The sequence below is a fragment of the Mercurialis annua genome, linkage group LG4 (genome assembly GCF_937616625.2).
Source record: "Mercurialis annua linkage group LG4, ddMerAnnu1.2, whole genome shotgun sequence".
NCBI lineage: Eukaryota > Viridiplantae > Streptophyta > Magnoliopsida > Malpighiales > Euphorbiaceae > Mercurialis > Mercurialis annua.
In genome coordinates, this window is record NC_065573.1 from 12,928,871 (window position 1) to 12,946,931 (window position 18,061).

Genomic DNA, 18,061 nt, shown 5'->3' on the forward strand with positions numbered 1-18,061 from the left:
ATTCTATTGTCATTTTATATTCCATCATGATGCGTTTCACTATATATTTTAGTAATTTCTGTTTATGAATGGTTCTTGTGATTGTTGGTATAATTTGCTATATTTTAGTTCGTGTATTAGTTTCTTGTTTAGAAAACTTATTTGTTGATTGTTATACAGACTTGCATTTAGGTCCATTTCGCCAATTTAATATTGTCGGTTTTATTATCTTATATATTTTTTAATTTGGCTCATTTTAATTTAATTGTATTTGCAGGTTGATTACTCCAAGGCTATTGACAGTGTTTTCGAGTGTTTTAATTTTTAAATTATCATATATTTTTTTAGTTTATGGATTAGAACGATGCTGATTAAAACGTTGATGTTTGTGTTATAAACAAATTATTCTAGACATATTTCTAATGAATGATTTAATTGCAATTTAAAACAATTATGTATTTTAATTATCTTTTATTTTTGCTTAATTTTTAAATTTTCCGAGACATAACTAATTGTAGTTTATGGTTTAGAATGATGTTTATTAAAACTTTGATATTTGTGTTATAAATAAATTATTTTAGACATATATTTCTAATGAACGAGTTAATTATAATTTATGAAAATTGTGTATTTTAAGTATCTATTTTTTTTTTGAGTAATTTTTAAATTTTTGAACATAATTAATAATAGAGTTAAAAAAATAAAATTAATTCCCATTCCCATTCCCGTTTTAAATTATTGGAAAACAAACACATACTAATGAAATCATTCCCATTCCTTTGTAGAACCAAACAACATAGCAAAAACTTACCAGCTAACATTGCTACCGATTTATATCTTCTTTACGACATGTAGTGCCCAAAACCCAAATAATTTCCTCTAAACCGGAAATATAATATTCTCAGGTTAAAAAAAAGAAAGAAATACCGTCTCGGCCCTTGGATATTATTTCTATCTTCAATAAGCTTATCCATACATATATATTTTCTTTCCTTGAAATGTATGCCTTAAACTTGAATACGTCCTGAAATAACGAATGTCTTATGAATGGCAAAAAAAAGTATTTTATTGCAATAAGTCTCAAAATTCAACTTCAATTTTTCTGTAATGGGCATCTTCTTCTTTTTGTTAACATTACTCTGCCTTATTAACCTCGACAGATTTATAATTGATGAAAACTTATCTGCAAAAATAAGTGTTTTCTCATTTTATGTGGCAAATTGTTTTGGTTATTTCTTTTAGCTTGCATTTTCTCTAGCAGTTATGGAGCAATTTATTCAATATAAATGAATTTGTTACAGAGTTGAGAATACTGCTAACAAGTTATTCAAATTATTTTTAAAACATATAAATTATGGCCTATCTCAATAACTTACAGTACCACTTCATTATATGTGAATTTATGATAAATCTTTCCACCATTGTTTGCTTGCAACACTACATTGGCATTTAAATTATTTTTGCAACTGAGAAACAACAAGTTTTGGGGGCGCGTTGACCCTTTATTCAATTTTATTTACTAGTACTATACCTACTCTTTTCATATTTTTTTTCTCACCCAACAATTATCTTCATTCCGTGGAAACCGAATCTGATTCTTTAAAGCCGGGGAACGATCAATTTAAGATAGTCTTATTTCTGGCTAGCCAAATGTGGTAGACAGCAGCATTAAAAAACATTCATCCTTCCATTCAAATTAACTTAATCATCAAAATTAAAAGCCCTAGATATTTGATAACTGGACATTCGGCCGCATTACACATTAACCAAAAGGAAGCAATCACCGAAAGGAAACAATTTTATTTCTTTGAAAACGGCCAGATTACGACAAGCCAGAATATGGCTAAAACAGACAACCTTTAGAAGGCAATGCTAAGCCATTAGCCAAAACAGAAAAACAGACAACACAAACACAATTACAATCTACTTTTAACATGAAAAGCTATTCTAGAGAAAACCTGGTCTGCATTTTGAATTTCCAGAGCAAAGATAGTCTTATTTCTGGCTAGCCAAATGTGGTAGACAGCAGCATTAAACCAAAATTTCCTAGTTTTTGCTCGATTAGACAGCAAGTAATTTTGATTTTGGCATACTTTTATTTCATTTCAAATGTTTTTATTGCTTTTCAATGTTTAAGTGCAAAAATTCCTTCCGCTTGAAATGTTCATTAGTCCACCAATTTACCATTTTCAAACATAAATCACCATACTCCACACACCCTGTTCATTAGTCCATCAATTTTATATAGCCACAACAAAAGAACATCAATTTTACATAAACACATCAAAAGAACATAAAAAAATTTGTTACATAAATATGTTTTTGTAATGCTGAGAAGTCGACCGCATTAGAAGTCTGAATAATACTATCCATAAATCAACATTAAATAGCACGACTAGCAGATAAAATAAAACACTAAAAGCTCATAAAATGCATTTTTGGAAAATAAGTCGGTTGTTGTTTCTGATCTCTAAGTTCATTATTTCATATAAAAAGGAACTCTCCCATTAAATTGAAAGATGAAGAGAATTCCAGAACCATGTTTATTAATAGGATTTCAGATGTAAAAGTGCACTGTAACATGATGGTGTTACCTGGTAAAGAGAGTTCTCCATGAGCAAGTGAAGATGAACCAATGAAGATGAAGGAATGAAGATGAAGGAGTGAAGATGAACAAGTGAAGAAGATGAACCAGTGAAGAAGAAACAGAGGGAGCGGGTGTAGGTTGACAGAAATATGGAGTTGACAGAAGGTATGTGTTACCGAGGTAAAAACAAAATTTTGTAGAGTTGTTTTATTTTAATTTTATAAATAATTAAATTTCAAAACTAATCAATAAATTCTCTTTTATTTTTTGTAAGAGTAAATTCTGTTTTACAATTCTATTAATTAACAATTAGATTAAGGATACATTTTATCAAACATTACATATATTTAATTTAAATTTTAAAATTAAATTATGATATGAAAAAGATTTATTTATTATTATATGCTTAAAAAAGTGAAGTTTTTGTAAAATTTAATTTAATTAACTAGACCTGTCGCGGGATAGTTCCACCGAGTTAACTCGTACTATTCTTGTAACTTAATTCCGATGGTTAGGTCCCGAGATAATTCAACCGAGTTAATCATAACCATACGGTATAGTCCCGATATAATTCAACCGAGTTAACTCTTACCATTCTTATATCCAAACGATTCTAGACACAAGTCCCGAGATAATTCCACTGAGTTAAACCTTGTGCCTGTCAAACGAAGGAAGACATTTTCATTTCTGGTACTGCATATTCTTTGAACTTTAGCTGACGATCGCGTCGTTCCTATTATTGTCTAATCGGAAACTTTATTTCGTACCGATTCTCGATTGCTTCATATTGATTCTGGATGTATTATGCTTGCTTTTATTATCATATGAGGACTTTTATCAGAAATGGGTGAGATACAGGTCTCGGAATAATTCTACCGAATTTAACCTAGTATCTTGGATCTTATTATTGGATGCACCGTAATACAACTTTCTTATTTCATATATTAATCGTTTCTATATCTTACGTTTGATTTTCTTGATCCTTTATGGACCATGACATGCACATTACAATCTAAACGCATACATTTATAACATGCGCATGTATGTCTATTTATTATGATTGATAGTACATATCAAAATGTACTATGTTTCCTCATGCATATTTGGTTCGATACTATATTCAATGTTCGATTACAATTTATATTGCTTTATCCTTCCCCGGTATTGTAAGCATATATGTTCTTTTCATTTATTTATGTTATTCTCAAAATAACATAATACGGAAAATAATCATTTTCAAAGCATATAACATAGTACACTTTCAAACATACATATAATGCATTCAAACATAAAAATACTCAAAGAGTTTTTCGTATTAAAATACGTGGCTTTATGAATATTGACGAGAAATTAAAATGTACTCACCATTTGCTGTCCAAATACTTCAAATAAGTGAAACGCTAATCTCGATCCTTAATTTTTGTGCCCCGTCGCTATTCACCTCGCCGGGCATACGCAAAATCGATAATAGCAAGAATTAAATAAATTCAAGCTATAACTATTTTAACCAAAATTAGGTTTTATTAACTCGGAAGTTGCTTCCTTAAAGCTGAATTTTAAAGGCTGCAAAACAGTGTCTGGCATAGTTTATTTAGAGGAACCCCAACCATCTTTTACAGTCGCTATTATACCATCAAATAAAGATTTCATTTAATCTGCAAATTATAATCCAATATATCGATATTGTTTTGCCTCTGAAACTCTCTGTTACATTATAAAATTGATATTAAATATTTATCTAGCTACTTTAATATTTAAAAGAATCTGTAAAATTAGTTATAGAAAAATTAATTGGTACCTTTATGTATTCATCCCATTCTTCAGGACTCCAATTAACCGTATTTGTTACAGGATCAAATCCATGTCCGCTTTTTCCTAATATATTCGACCATATAGCATATTTCTGCATCAAGTAGTTCCGTTGATTTTTCATTTGTTTTTGATTTAACTTGAGACTCCTTTTGTCTTCAAATGATTTAATTATTTTTAGCCAAGAATCTTTATTTAAACTACTCTCTTGTTTTCCATTTTCACTTACTTGTTCAATGCATAAATCTAAAAATAATTTAACTAATGTAGGATCCTTCCAATTGGCTCTATTATAATCATCAGACAACATTCCTATATAAAATAATTATCAACATTTTAATTATCAATTATAAAAATAAAAATAAAAATTAGATAATATAATATTAAAATTGGAATTAATAAATAATCAAAAGCATTGTTCAAGAGGCAAAGTAATTATTATAATCATATGAAACCAATTTTTAGATGAGATGGAATTTTTGCTTGTCGGTTCTATCTAATTAAAGATACTGGAGTTATCAATCTCTTAATTGCCATTAAGCTTACACGTTATAGATTATACCCATTCCTCTAAACCTCAATTATTCAATATCAACATAAATTTTTTTTTCCAAAAAATAATCTAGATAATATCCATTCCCCTCAATTAATTCTAAAAATGTTCCTTTTTTCATAAATAACAATAGTTAAATATTTAAAATCAAAGGTACCTTAAACTTTCAGTGTTGTACTTTCAATATTCTCAACAATATTCACTGATGGCTCACCTTAATAAAACCTGTTGCACAAAATTCGTTTTTCAAAGCCATCAGAGTTGTAATAGCAGTGATATTAAGAATTTTAATAATCTGAATAATAATATTATCTTTTGACAAACGAATTTGAAGAAGTTTAGAGATTTTTTATTAATTCCATCACTCTCACGTTGATGCCTCAGAGTTAACAAAAGTAGGGTTTTAATATGCAAAGGAAGGATATATAGTAATTGTTTTAAAATAACAAGGATAAAGAAGTCAATTTGAAAAGAAGTTTTAAAAGTGTTGTAGCTTAGCGTGTTCAGCAGATCTTTTAAGTCAAAAAATTAGGCCTATTATTTACAGCACTTCTCAACTTAATTAAATAATTTAAGTCAACTTATTTTGAGTTATCAAACCAACTTAATACAATTAATTGCTGAAAAAATTGAATTAAGCAATAAGTAGGGTTATCAAACATGCCCTTAGATTAGGAATCTTGATTTTTGTAGAGCTATAAAAAACTCAGAGCTTTCATAATTTTGTATCAACAAGTCAATCAATAAAAAAACCAAGTCTAGTGCTTTTTATTCCGCAATCTCCGGATTGTTTTAACTTAGGAGTAATTTTGACATTAATCTCGCCTAAGTTTCATAACTCCCAGATTAATACTAATAGATAATCTGGTCAAGTCTTTTAACCAAGAAAGCCATGTGAATATCTTTTCACAAGTTTGTTAATGTATCAAACCAATCCGGCTTATAAATTCAAAAATTCGAGTCAGAGATATTTCCAGGCGAATATCTTTTGGTGACTCCACTAGGGATTTGTTTATGGTTAGCACAAAAATAGACATTAAGAACGATTCCAGGCACGCTCGGTCTATAAGCAAGCAACAAGTGAAGCAGGATAACGAAGTAATAAACAAAATTGATTCGGACATAGCATAGATCATGGCCAAGGATAAACAGCAAGTACCTTAGACAAATAAGGGGGTGAACCCTCTTTTAGATGATGGAACTGTTCCGACGGAAAAATATGCTGAGGTGACTGATGACTCCGAAGATTACTCTCGCCAGCTTCCCCCATCTCGCCCTTCTTTATCCCAAGCCAATTTCTCGCCTATGAGGGGCGAGATCGCCCAAGAGAATAAGCATATGTTTGATGGCGCCATGCATTAAATGTAGAAATCATGAAGAACATCATGTCTGATCAAGCATCGGTCCAAAGGCAGATTCAGAACAACTTGGACGGATTGAGTAAGGCGATGGAAAACTTGGGCAAACTCTTTTACGGACAGTTAGTGGCCGAACAGAGTTGTAGAAGAGCCAAATAAAACCAAACACCAAATATATTCGGGTATCCGGGTAGTTCGGTCGAGCAAGTGCAGCAGCCCGGCAAGCTAGGGTATACGTATGGGTCTGTCAAGCTCTTAACTAGACCCGAAGCTGATTCGGCGGGAAGAGGCGATCCTACGGGAGCGAATACATTGGTTGCCCAAGGGGCAACCGGGCATTAAGGAGGCGGATCCAGAGCAAATGTTGAAGACGTACACATCGGCGAACACCAGCCCACAAAGGTCGGCAAGCCAAGCGTATATAATTAAGGGAAACTGATAGACATGTTGGAGAAGCTCGGAGTGGATTTAAGGCCGATGCCTAGCCCTTCATATATGAAACCTTATCCCGATTGGATTGACAAGTTATATCTATTCCCAAGGGGATACAAGGTGCCAGAGTTCAGCTTGTTCTCTAGAGAAGAGCGTGGGCAATTAAAAGTCGAGCATGTCGCCCGTTTCTCGGCTTAGTATGGTGAGGCAGCAGCCCACGATTTTTTGGAAGTTGAGGTTGTTTGCGAGCTGATTGACAAAAATGGTCTTCACATGGTTCTCAAGGCTAACGCAGAAGTCTGTGGAGTCTTGGAAGGATTTGTAGGTCTTATTCCACTAGGAGTTTTACAGAGCACCTCCAGATGTTACTTTGGCGGATCTCGCCCGCATCTCTCAGTTGTCGAGTGAGTCTACAGAAAAATATATTGGCCGTTTCAGGAATCTGAGAACCCGGTATACAACAAAGATGTCTGAGGTCGATTGTGTCCCCATGGTGGTTAGAGGAATGAGCTTCGCCACGAGGGATCACTTTGAAGGGCACCAGTTCCGAGACCTGTTTGAACTAACAACACAAGCTATAAACGTTTGCTCCAGGAAAAGGAACAAAGGCGAGGGGCATCCAAAGGGACTTACCACAAGGACCAGTTGGATATAGCCGTGGTATCGGACAGTGAAGACAATGGTTCGGAAGACGAAATCAACATGGCCGAATTCTTAGGTACTAAACCATTGAAGTGTTCAGCCTTACGCAAGCCAGGTTTTATGAAGAAGAACAAGACTACAGTCGTCCAAAAAGAGTATTCCTTAGATTTAAGTAAGGCCGATGACATATTCGATGCCTTGTTAAAAGACGATCAGATCGCCTTGAGTGAGGGGCACGTGATTCCACCGCCAGAGGAGATGGTTGGGAAGGATTACTGCAAGTATCATAATTCTTGGAGGCATAGTATGAATAAATGTGTAAATTTCAGGAATGTGATACAAAAGGCGATTAATGAAGGGAAACTTCTGTACCCCTCAAAGAAAGAGGCTGATATAAAGTATGTGTCTATCAATAATATTCGGCCAAAGTTTGATAGTTTCTTGAAGAAGGGGCAGATTCAGAGCAAATGGAACCCCATGAAGCCAAAACTCAAGGTGGAAACTGACGGATCCAAGTGGAGATCAGAGAAGAAATACCAAGGTCAGCCAAAGAGGAGCGCAACCATTCGTCTGCCCCTGAGGTGACTTGCCCATCTTGCAGTACTTGTTTCATCGCAAAGAGATCAGACGAGGTTAGGGAGAACCCAAAAGCTTTCAAACCCAAATCGCGCATCAAACAGTGGCAGAAACATCAGTCACAACGCGAGTCCAAGACTGTGTTTAAAAGGATTTTTCGGCCAATGGAGGAGACCCCTCGCATGACGAAAACCCAAAAGAGGCAAATATAAAGGTTGATGCAAGAATCTAGAGCTAACCATTATGAGGGCGATGTAACTAAACCAGCAACAACCGAGTAAATTGGCAGCAAAAAAACCAAGTAAATTGGCAGCAACCGAACCATGCGGAGGCCGATCAGCCAACCACGCATCGACAGAGGTTCGAAAGATATGGGTGCCGAAGAAAGTCACTAAGGATGAAGGAAAGGTAGACGTACCATTCGGCCAAGAGTCTCCAAAGGTGCTTAAACCAAAGGAGGATACAAAGACATGCTTGTTTCCCACCATGATGGTCAGTTAAAAGCTAGGGTGTCGGGAGATAGAGAAGTGGTCGTCTCTCATAAGAAGGGATTACTCAAGGCATGGGTCCCAGTGATGAGGGACGAATTTGGGGTAAAACTAGTCACACTCCCTAATTCTTACAGGAGTAAGCCTGGACAGAAGGCGACCTTATAAGAAGATGTAATTATCTCTGAAGATTATAGTGCCGATAATACGGTCGTGGTGTCAAACCTCGCCTTACTTAGCACGCGACTGCCAGTTATTTAAAATATCTTTATATCCAAATCACAATTTATAAAACGTGTTCTATAAATAATTAAGCTAGAACATATGAAAAACCTTTATACAATATTTTATTTAAATATTATATGAAAACTAAATATCGTTACAACTTTTATACATATGATTCAATATATATATATATATATATATATATATATATATATATATATATATATATATATATATATATATAACATCAAGGCATCTCAAAACTCGGAGATGTGGCCAACCTCTATGTCTCAAACTCAAACTCTAAGCCCAACTCCCTCTGTAGTCAATTGTACTATAGAATGCCCTGCTAACTGAAAATATTTTAAAACAATAAAATGAGCGAAAGCTCAGTGAATAGACATAACAAGCATAAAACACTTATATACTTAAAGTAAGTATATAATATAATAACGAATACTAGAAAACAGTTCAATAGAACACAACATACTTATAAAATTCAACGTGAAAGTATTTACAAATATAAACGGTATCAAAGCAATTTAACTTTAAATAAGAAGCATAGTTTGTATCAATCATCCACTATAAAAGTGATATATTACCCTGTAATAATAATATCAACCATAGACTTGTAATCAGGAACACAACACTATTCTACAGTCTAACCAACATATCTAGGAACACTTGATGGCTAACCCTTCTCCGTCATTAACACGGCACATCCCTTCCCCCTTCACTGGCCATCAATCAAGTGCATTGTGTCATATGCGCATAGACACTCATAATATCTCACATGTGCATATCACTAACTCAGCACATAACCAGGTGCATATCGCAACTCAGCACCTCGCAAATATGTACCATTACAGAGTAGGCATATCATATAAAAAGAAATCTCAAATCATTTCATCAAAACGCAATACGATTCAATAGTAAAACCATTTCAAATTCTCATTCAAAACTTAACCAAATGAAACGACTGTTGAATTGCCGAAAGGCATTATACATTCATAAGCAAATAATCACTATATCAAAAGCATCAAAGCTGTACTAAAATCAAATACTTATATAGATATAAATCAATACTTCTTTCATTATAAACAACATTTTCAAAAGATAGTATTCGAAACATTTAAACAAGACATTTCATCGAACACCTTTCATGCATTTCAAAACAACCATATATAACCATTTAAAACACAATAAACCTTGACATTTTGAATATCAAAATAACATATTGATTTCAGTAGCAAGGGCTAGTATGTCTACTCACCACACAACAACCAAAACTAGCCAAAATCACGTCTACTTTCTACTTGCACCGTTGCCAAAACGAGCACCTAAATGAACAACGTAAATCGCAAAACGCCATCACAATCACATATACATACTTATACAGATATCTAATACTCATTTGACCTAAATTCAGCTCATACAAATGGATTTCCATATGATTTATGCATGATTATAAACTTGACAACAAATCTGCCTTAGTAGGCAGAATATTAAGCCTCTAATCAAACATGTCCTATGAATCGCTTTGACATAATTTTGACAAAAGCTTTGGTGAACCTTTATCCCTTTGAGTCTAGAATCCAAATCAAAAAGCATTTCATCATTTCAATATCTAAGCAATGAGTTATACCAGTTTTAGTGAGGTGAGGTCAAACTGTTTTCACAGTTGAAGTAATAAAATGTCGCGGTAATTTTACATATCAAACATAAAAAATAAGATCAAACTCAAAGAACAAAAGTTGTAGGTGATACGCTAACGTTTCTGTGGAATCAAGCATTACTTGATTTGGAGTTATAGAACTTGATTTATGTTCAAAATACGAAATATTACATTGCTGCAACAAAACAGAACATGGCACAAAGCTCTATACTTCAACACAAAGACATAAATGGCTAAAGAAACTTAACAATTCGAGTTTCTACTCGTCCTAAAGCCTTATAACATGAAGCATCAAGGTATAGGTTCTGAAATTGAGCTAGAGATTGAAGGAATTCGAAATTCTCCATAGATTTTAGGTTTGATAAAAATGAACATTCAAGAGGTGGTTTTTAACTTATATATAAAAGATTAATATATTTAAAACAAAAACAAATGATTCATAATTTATTACTTCATCCATCAAAAGGTCTCTTTAAGTTCTTTCATAATATCATAAGTTCAAGTTAAACCTCAAAGCTCCAATTCATTTCAACTAACGAAATAAACTTAGTTTACTGACAAGCTTTTATTTTCAATCGAGTCCTATAAATTCTCAAATCAATGAATTGGCATTCTAAATAGACTATCATTTTAATGAATGCTAATGAATGTTTAATGAATGCATAATCTAACATTAGAGTACGGGTGTGACAATTCTCCCCACCTTAGGAAATTTCGTCCTTAAAATTAAGCTAGAATAGATGAGGGTATCGAGTTCTCATATCTTCCTCTCGTTCTCAAGTTGCTTCCTCACTTCTATGATGTTTCCACAATACTTTTACTAGAGGAATAACCTTATTTCTTAATTCTTTATCTTCCTTTGCTAAAATAGTAACTCGTTCTTCTTCATATGATAAATCATCCTTTAGCTCTATAGGTTGAACTTGTAAGACGTAACTAGGATCACTCATGTATCTCCGTAGCATTGAAACATGAAAGACGTTATGAATCTGCGATAACTCTGGAGGTAAGGCTAACCTATAAGCCACTGGACCAATTTTCTCGATTACTTCATATGGACCAATGAACCTTGGACTTAGTTTCCCTCGCTTGCCAAATCTTAATATCTCTTTCCATGGAGAAATCTTGAGAAACACTTTATCACTCACACTATACTCAATCGGCTTTCTCTTTAAATCAGCATAGCTTTTTTGTCTATCTTGCGTGCAGTGATTTGAACAATTTCTGGGCCTATTAACTGTTTTTCCCCAATTTCATCCCAGCACACTGGTGTTCTACATCTTCTACCATATAATGTTTCATAAGGACCCATTCCCAAACTAAAATGATAACTATTATTGTATGCAAATTCCATGAGTGGCACATATTTATCCCAACTACCTTAAAATTCAATCATGCATGCACGTAACATATCCTCTAAGGTTTGAATAGTTCGTTCTGATTGCCCGTCTATACCTTGATGTAAATCTCGGATCCCTATCAGACACGATAGAATATGGAACACCATGCAGTCTAACTATCTCCCTAGTGTAAATCTCAGCAAGTTTATCAAGAGGATAGTTTACCTTTATAGGAAGAAAATGTGCTGATTTTGTTAGTCTATCAACAATAATCCTTATCGCATCATGTCACTGTTGAGTCCTAGGTAACCCAACAACAAAATCCATAGTCACATGTTCCCATGTCCATTTAGGAATAGAAAGTGGTTATAGCAAACATGATGGATGCTGGTGCCCTGCTTTAACTTGCTGGCATGTTAAACATCTAGACACAAATTCTGCAATTTCTTTCTTTATTCCCGATCACCAGTAGTTTTCTTTCAGAGTACAACACATTTTTGAACTCCCCAAATGCATAGCATAGGCTGAATTGTGTGCTTCCTCCATTATTTCTCTTTTCAATATATCAATATTAGGAACACATAATCTGCCTTTGTATAGTAGAGTGCCATCATCAGAAACATTAAACTCATTTTTATTATACTGCTGGACTTCCCCTCTGAATTTCACTAATTTGTCATCCTAATTCCGAGCATCCCTAATTCTTTCAATTAAAATAGGACGGATCCTGAAAGTAGCTAATAAAGATCCATTTTCACTTTCACTTAATTCTACATTAAGTCTTCTCAGTTCCAGTAGTAATAGAATCCTTACTGTGTTGATATAAAACAAATTACCTGAAGATTTCCTGCTAATGGCATCAGTTACTACATTAGCTTTTCCAGGGTGATACGCTATTTCAAGATCATAATCTTTCAGAGGATCTATCCATCTTCTTTGTCTCAGATTCAATTCTTTCTGACTCAGTATGTACTTCAAACTTTTATGATCAGTGTAGACAAGACATTTCTTACCATAAGGTAATGTCTCCATATCTTCAAAGCAAATATCACTGCTCCAAGTTCTAGATCATGTGTAGGATAATTCAATTCATGTGGTCTTAATTGCCTTGAAGCATAAGCAATTACCTTTCCTTGCTGCATTATTACACAACCCAACCCATTCTCGGAAGCATCACTGTATGCAACATACCTCAAATCTCTAACTGGAAGTGTCAAAACTGAAGGTGAAGTTAAACAATCCTTCAAAGCATCAAAGCTATTCTGACATTGTTGACTCCACACAAATTTCATACCTTTTCTTAGTAGCTTTGTTAATGGTGAGGCAATAATAGAAAATCTTTCACAAATCGTCTATAATAACCAGCCAAACCTAGAAAATTGCGTACCTCATGTACATTACTAGAAGAATTACAATTAATTATAGCTTCCACCTTTTTAGGATCAGCATAAATTCCCTCTGCTGAGATGACATGGCCAAGAAATACAACTTTCTCTAACCAGAATTCAAACTTGCTAAACTTGCCCGTACAACTGTTTTTCTCTTAAAATCTGCAAAACAGCTCTCAAGTGTTCTGTATGCTCCTCCTCAGATCTAGAATACACTAAAATATCATCGATGAATACAATCACAAAGCCATCTAGATAAGGCTTGAAAAATCTGTTCATCACATCCATGAAAGCAGATGGAGCATTAGTTAACCCCAATGGCATAACAAAGAATTCATAAATGACCATATCGAGTCCTAAATGCAGTCTTAGGAATATCTGGATTCTAAATCTTCAATTGATGATAACTAGATCTCAAGTCAATCTAAGAGAATACTCTAGCTCCTTGTAGTTGATCAAATAATGGATACTTGTTGCGAATTTTAATTTTGTTTAGTTGTCTATAATCAATACAAAATCTCATAGTTCCATCTTTCTTTTTCACAAATAACACCGGAGCTCCCCAAGGTGAAAAACTAGGTCTAATATAACCTTTATCAAGAAATTCTTGCAACTGCACCTTCAGCTCTTTCAACTCAACTAGAGCCATTTTGAGAAATAGGGTTAGTGCCTGATTGCAAATCAATACTAAAATCAATCTCTCTATCTGGTGGTAAGCCTAGTATATCGTCAGGAAATACATCAGCAAATTCATTCACAACAGGCATATTTTCAAGTTTTACCCCTTCTTTTTTTGTATCAATAACATATGCCAAGTATGCTTCACAACCCTTCTTCAATATTCTTCTAACATTTAAAGATGATACCATTCCATAGTGTTCTGAACTCTTCTCACCTTTGAATACAACTTCACCATGTACTGGTAATTGAAAATGCACCCTCTTTCTATAACAGTCAACAACTGCTTTGTATTTGGATAAAACATCCTTACCAAGTATAACATCAAACATCTGAAATGCCAAAGGTACTAAATCTACCTCAAACTTATGATCCCCAATTTGTATCTCACAATCTCAATAAACATGCTAACAAACTACTAACTCACCCACTAGCAAATCTACAACTGAAGCATGATTCATCACACTCTTATCTCGAGGTATGCATGATATGAATGATGATAGAATGAAAGAATGTGTTGCACCAGGGTCAATTAAAACATAAGCATCCCTACCAAAGATAGTTAACCTACCAGAAATAATATCTGGAGAAGTTGCTGCCTCTTGTTGAGTCAAAGCAAAAACTCTAGGTTATACAGCAGGTCTAGTAGTCTGAGTACCTTGCATAGGTTGTATTGAAGTTGAGACTCCGCCTTCCTTATTCTCATTAAAGCCAAGACCTCGACTAGAACCTCTATCAAAGCGTGACGTTCGGCCACCTCTATTTGCACTACCTTGTAAACCTCTACCACGACTTGAGCTAAATTGTGCAATACTAGGACAATCCCTCCTAATATGTCCTATGCTACTACATTCAAATTATGCAATACTAGGCAACGGCCGATCCACCATTATTAACCCTTGTAATGATAGTACGCTATAAAGAGCTAAGGGAAAAGATCAAACACCTCACCGTGCTGTATGAAGCTGAATCGGCCGAATGTATCTATGAGGACCAGGATTAGGATCCTAAAGAAGCACTCAAAATTGAAGACTTACAGCTAGCCATAGGAAAGTTAGAAGATGACCTCGCCCAAGTACAAGACGAGCTCCTGGAGGTTAACTTGGGAACAGAGGACTTGCCCAGGACGATTTATATCAACGCAAGCTTAAGCGGCGATTTCAAGGCACAACTAATTGCTTTACTCACTAAGTATCAAGACTGCTTCGCTTGGTCTTATTCTGAAATGCTAGGGTTGGACCCAAAAATCGCTGAGCACAAACTCCCTTTGAAGAGTGGGTTAAGGCCATTTTGGCAACCACCTCGAAGAATGTAATGGGAAGTGGACTCCCTGATCCAGGATGAAATTAAGAGGTTGGAAGATGCGGAGTTCGTACGAGAGGCACAATACACTGAGTGGTTGTCCAATATCGTCCTAGTGATGAAAAAAAACGGGAAGCTAAGAGTTTGTGTTAACTTCAGAAATATCAACCTGGCCACCTAAAAAGACAAATATCCCATGCCAGTGGCGATATGCTAATAGATAGAGTAGCGGGGCATATGATGTTGAGTTTTCTGAGTGCACACTCAGGGTACAACCAAGTATCGATTATCAAGGAAGATGTGTCCAAGGCATCTTTTCAGTGCCCTAGGCCGATCGGCGCCGATGAATGGGTAGTCATGCCTTTCGGCCTCAAAAATGCAGAAGTAACCTACCAACTGGTGATGAACAAAATTTTCAAGGGTTTGGACTGTCTAAAAGTCTATATCGACGATGTAGTGATTAAGTCAAACACCGAGGACATACATCTGGCCGATTTACGGATAGGGTTCCACCATATAAGAGCCAACGGCCTCAAAATGAACCCTCTGAAGTGCGCTTTTAGCGTCTTGGATGGAAACTTCGTGGGTTTCTTTGTTCACCAGAGGGGAGTAGAGATAGATAAGAATAAAGCGCGAGCAATTATTAATATTGAACCACCAAAAACCAAGAAGCAACTCCAGAGTCTCATCGGTCAAGTAAATTTCCTTAGGCAATTTATCGCAAACACTGCGGGACGACATCACAGCTGGAGTGTCTTGTTAAGAGGAAAGGAGACCGATCAGTTTGTTTGGACAAGTGAGCAACAAAGGGTGTTTGATGAATTAAAGATGTATCTTGCAAACCCCCCCCTGTCATGATGCCTCCTAAGCCGAACAAGCCTCTGTTACTATATTTATCGGCCGACCATGAATTATTGGGTTGCATGCTCGCCTACGAAGATGAAGGAGTAGAAAGAGCGGTTTATTATCTGGGTCAAGGATTGACCAATACAGAAATCCGCTATACCGACATAGAAAAAATGTGCTTATGCCTTTACTTCACATGCTATAAACTTCGGTATTACATGCTACCGGTAGTGGTTTATGTTTTGTCTAAGACCGATATCATCAAGTATATATTGATAAAACCATACTTGAGGAATCAGATTGGGAAATGGGTGATTGCTATGTCGGAGTTCACTTTGGTTTATGTTCCTTAAAGGGCGGTAAAAGGGCAAGTCTTAGCCGATTTCTTGTCAGATCACCCATGTATTTCCCTAGAGGAGGTGAAAGTGAATTATATTGATGTAACCACTTGGAGAATGTGGTTTGATGGATCCAGAAGTAGCCAAGGAGCAGAAGAGGAAATTCATATTATGTTTCAATTGGGGGCAGCATATAAAGTATCCTTCGCCCTGAATTTTGAGTGTACCAACAATCAAGCCGAGTATGAAGCTTTGATATTTGGTTTAGAGATATTGGCCGAGCTGGGGGCAACTGCGATACACGTATGGGGAGATTCCTTGTTAGTCATCAAGCAGGTGATTGGGGCATTCAAATGCGAGTCTGAGCTCCTGGTCAGGTATTGCAACAAGGCGAAACACCTGATAGAAGGCTCTTAAGATACAAGGTTCGAATACACCGAAAGATCCGACAACTTCATAGCCAATGACTTGGATCAGAACAGCAGTGGCTACAAGGCTAACTTCGAGGCAATGGAAAGAGAAGCGCAGAATCTCCATACTGGGGGCATTACAATCGAGGAAGGTAACTGCTCCATTTACTAGTTTGATTTAACCCACGATTGGAGGGCAGAAATCCTTGGACGGTTCGCCAAATCGGATTTGACAGATAAGAGGCTTAGGACGCTAGCCTAAAACCATGTAGTCCTTGTGGGCGATCTCTACAAGAAGGTATTTGAAGGATTGTTATTTCGTTGTATCGGCCCTAAAGAAGCAATGTTAGCAGCGACCAAAGTTCATGAAGAGATAGCGGGAGCTCACTAGGCAGGACCAAGAATGAGGCGGCTGATTCACAAGTACGAGTTCTATTGGCCGAAAATGGAGCAAGACTGCATCAGATACGCGAAGGGGTGTGATGCATGTCAAAGATGTGGGCCTATTCAGCATGTTCCGGCCAAAGAATTGAATTCCATCATCAAGCCATGGCCATTCCGAGGATGGGCTATGGACCTGATAGGGGAAATTTACCCTTCTTTGTCTGATTGCCATACTTTTGTGATTATCGCCACTTGCTACTTCACAGAGTGGGTTGAGGCCAAACAATTGAAATCACCCACATAGGAAGTTGCGATTAAGTTCTTCAAGGAGTACATCATACATCGGCATGGGTTAATAACCACCTATTAGGGAACAATGTTTACAGGGGGTGACATGGTGGAATGGGCCTCGCAGATGAAGATCAAACTGCCGCACTCAACGCCTTATTATGCGCAGGCCAATGGTCAGGTCGAAGCAACTAACAAAACCATCAAGTTGATCGTCCAGAATATGATTGAAGATAATCCAAGACGGTGGCACGTTTTGCTATCAGAGACTGTCTGGGCAAACATAACCAATCAAAAATTGGCTACAGGAACTTCACCTTTTAGGATGGTGTATGGGAACGACACAATGCTGCCAATGGAATTGTCGGTCATGTCAACTCGCTGTCTTCATCAAAGAAAATTTGTCTCAGGGTGATTACTTTGACAAAATGGTGATAGAGGCGCTTGACTTAGATTAGGAAAGGTTGACAGCCCTAGATCACTTGGAAGCCCAGAAAAGGAGGGTAGAACAAGTATACAACAAACGAGTCAAATTGAAGAGTTTTGTCGTAGGCGATTTAGTATGGAAGGCGATCTTACCCATAAGTCATAAAGATATGCAACTAGGCAAATGGAGTCCGAATTGGGAAGGTCTCTTCATTGTAACTACAACATTGGCCATTGGGGCATATGTTTTGGCCAATATTGACGGAGATGAGAGGGCGATCAATGGCCAATTTCTGGAAAAAAAATATGTTCCTAGCTGTTGGGAAAACGTAGATCG

At 35.9% G+C, this 18,061-nt stretch overlaps 3 protein-coding genes across 3 annotated transcripts; 2 read left to right on the forward strand and 1 right to left on the reverse strand.

Annotated features, from left to right (window-relative positions):
• Window positions 1–11,100: 11,100 nt before the first annotated feature.
• Window positions 11,101–12,013, reverse strand: LOC126678285 (uncharacterized). The gene is made up of 3 exons (XM_050373187.1): window positions 11,975–12,013; window positions 11,780–11,889; window positions 11,101–11,473 (listed from the first exon to the last, which is right to left on the reverse strand). Exons 1-3 carry the CDS (start codon window positions 12,011–12,013, stop codon window positions 11,101–11,103), a joined length of 522 nt encoding a protein of 173 aa, XP_050229144.1.
• A 3,876-nt stretch (window positions 12,014–15,889) lies between these two features.
• On the forward strand, window positions 15,890–17,017 carry LOC126678286 (uncharacterized). The gene is made up of 4 exons (XM_050373188.1): window positions 15,890–16,143; window positions 16,234–16,593; window positions 16,660–16,778; window positions 16,899–17,017. The coding sequence occupies exons 1-4, from the start codon at window positions 15,890–15,892 to the stop codon at window positions 17,015–17,017; spliced, it is 852 nt and encodes a 283-aa protein (XP_050229145.1).
• Window positions 17,018–17,029: 12 nt separating this feature from the next.
• Window positions 17,030–17,713, forward strand: LOC126678287 (uncharacterized). The gene is made up of 2 exons (XM_050373189.1): window positions 17,030–17,281; window positions 17,381–17,713. Exons 1-2 carry the CDS (start codon window positions 17,030–17,032, stop codon window positions 17,711–17,713), a joined length of 585 nt encoding a protein of 194 aa, XP_050229146.1.
• The last annotated feature ends 348 nt before the right edge of the window (window positions 17,714–18,061 follow it).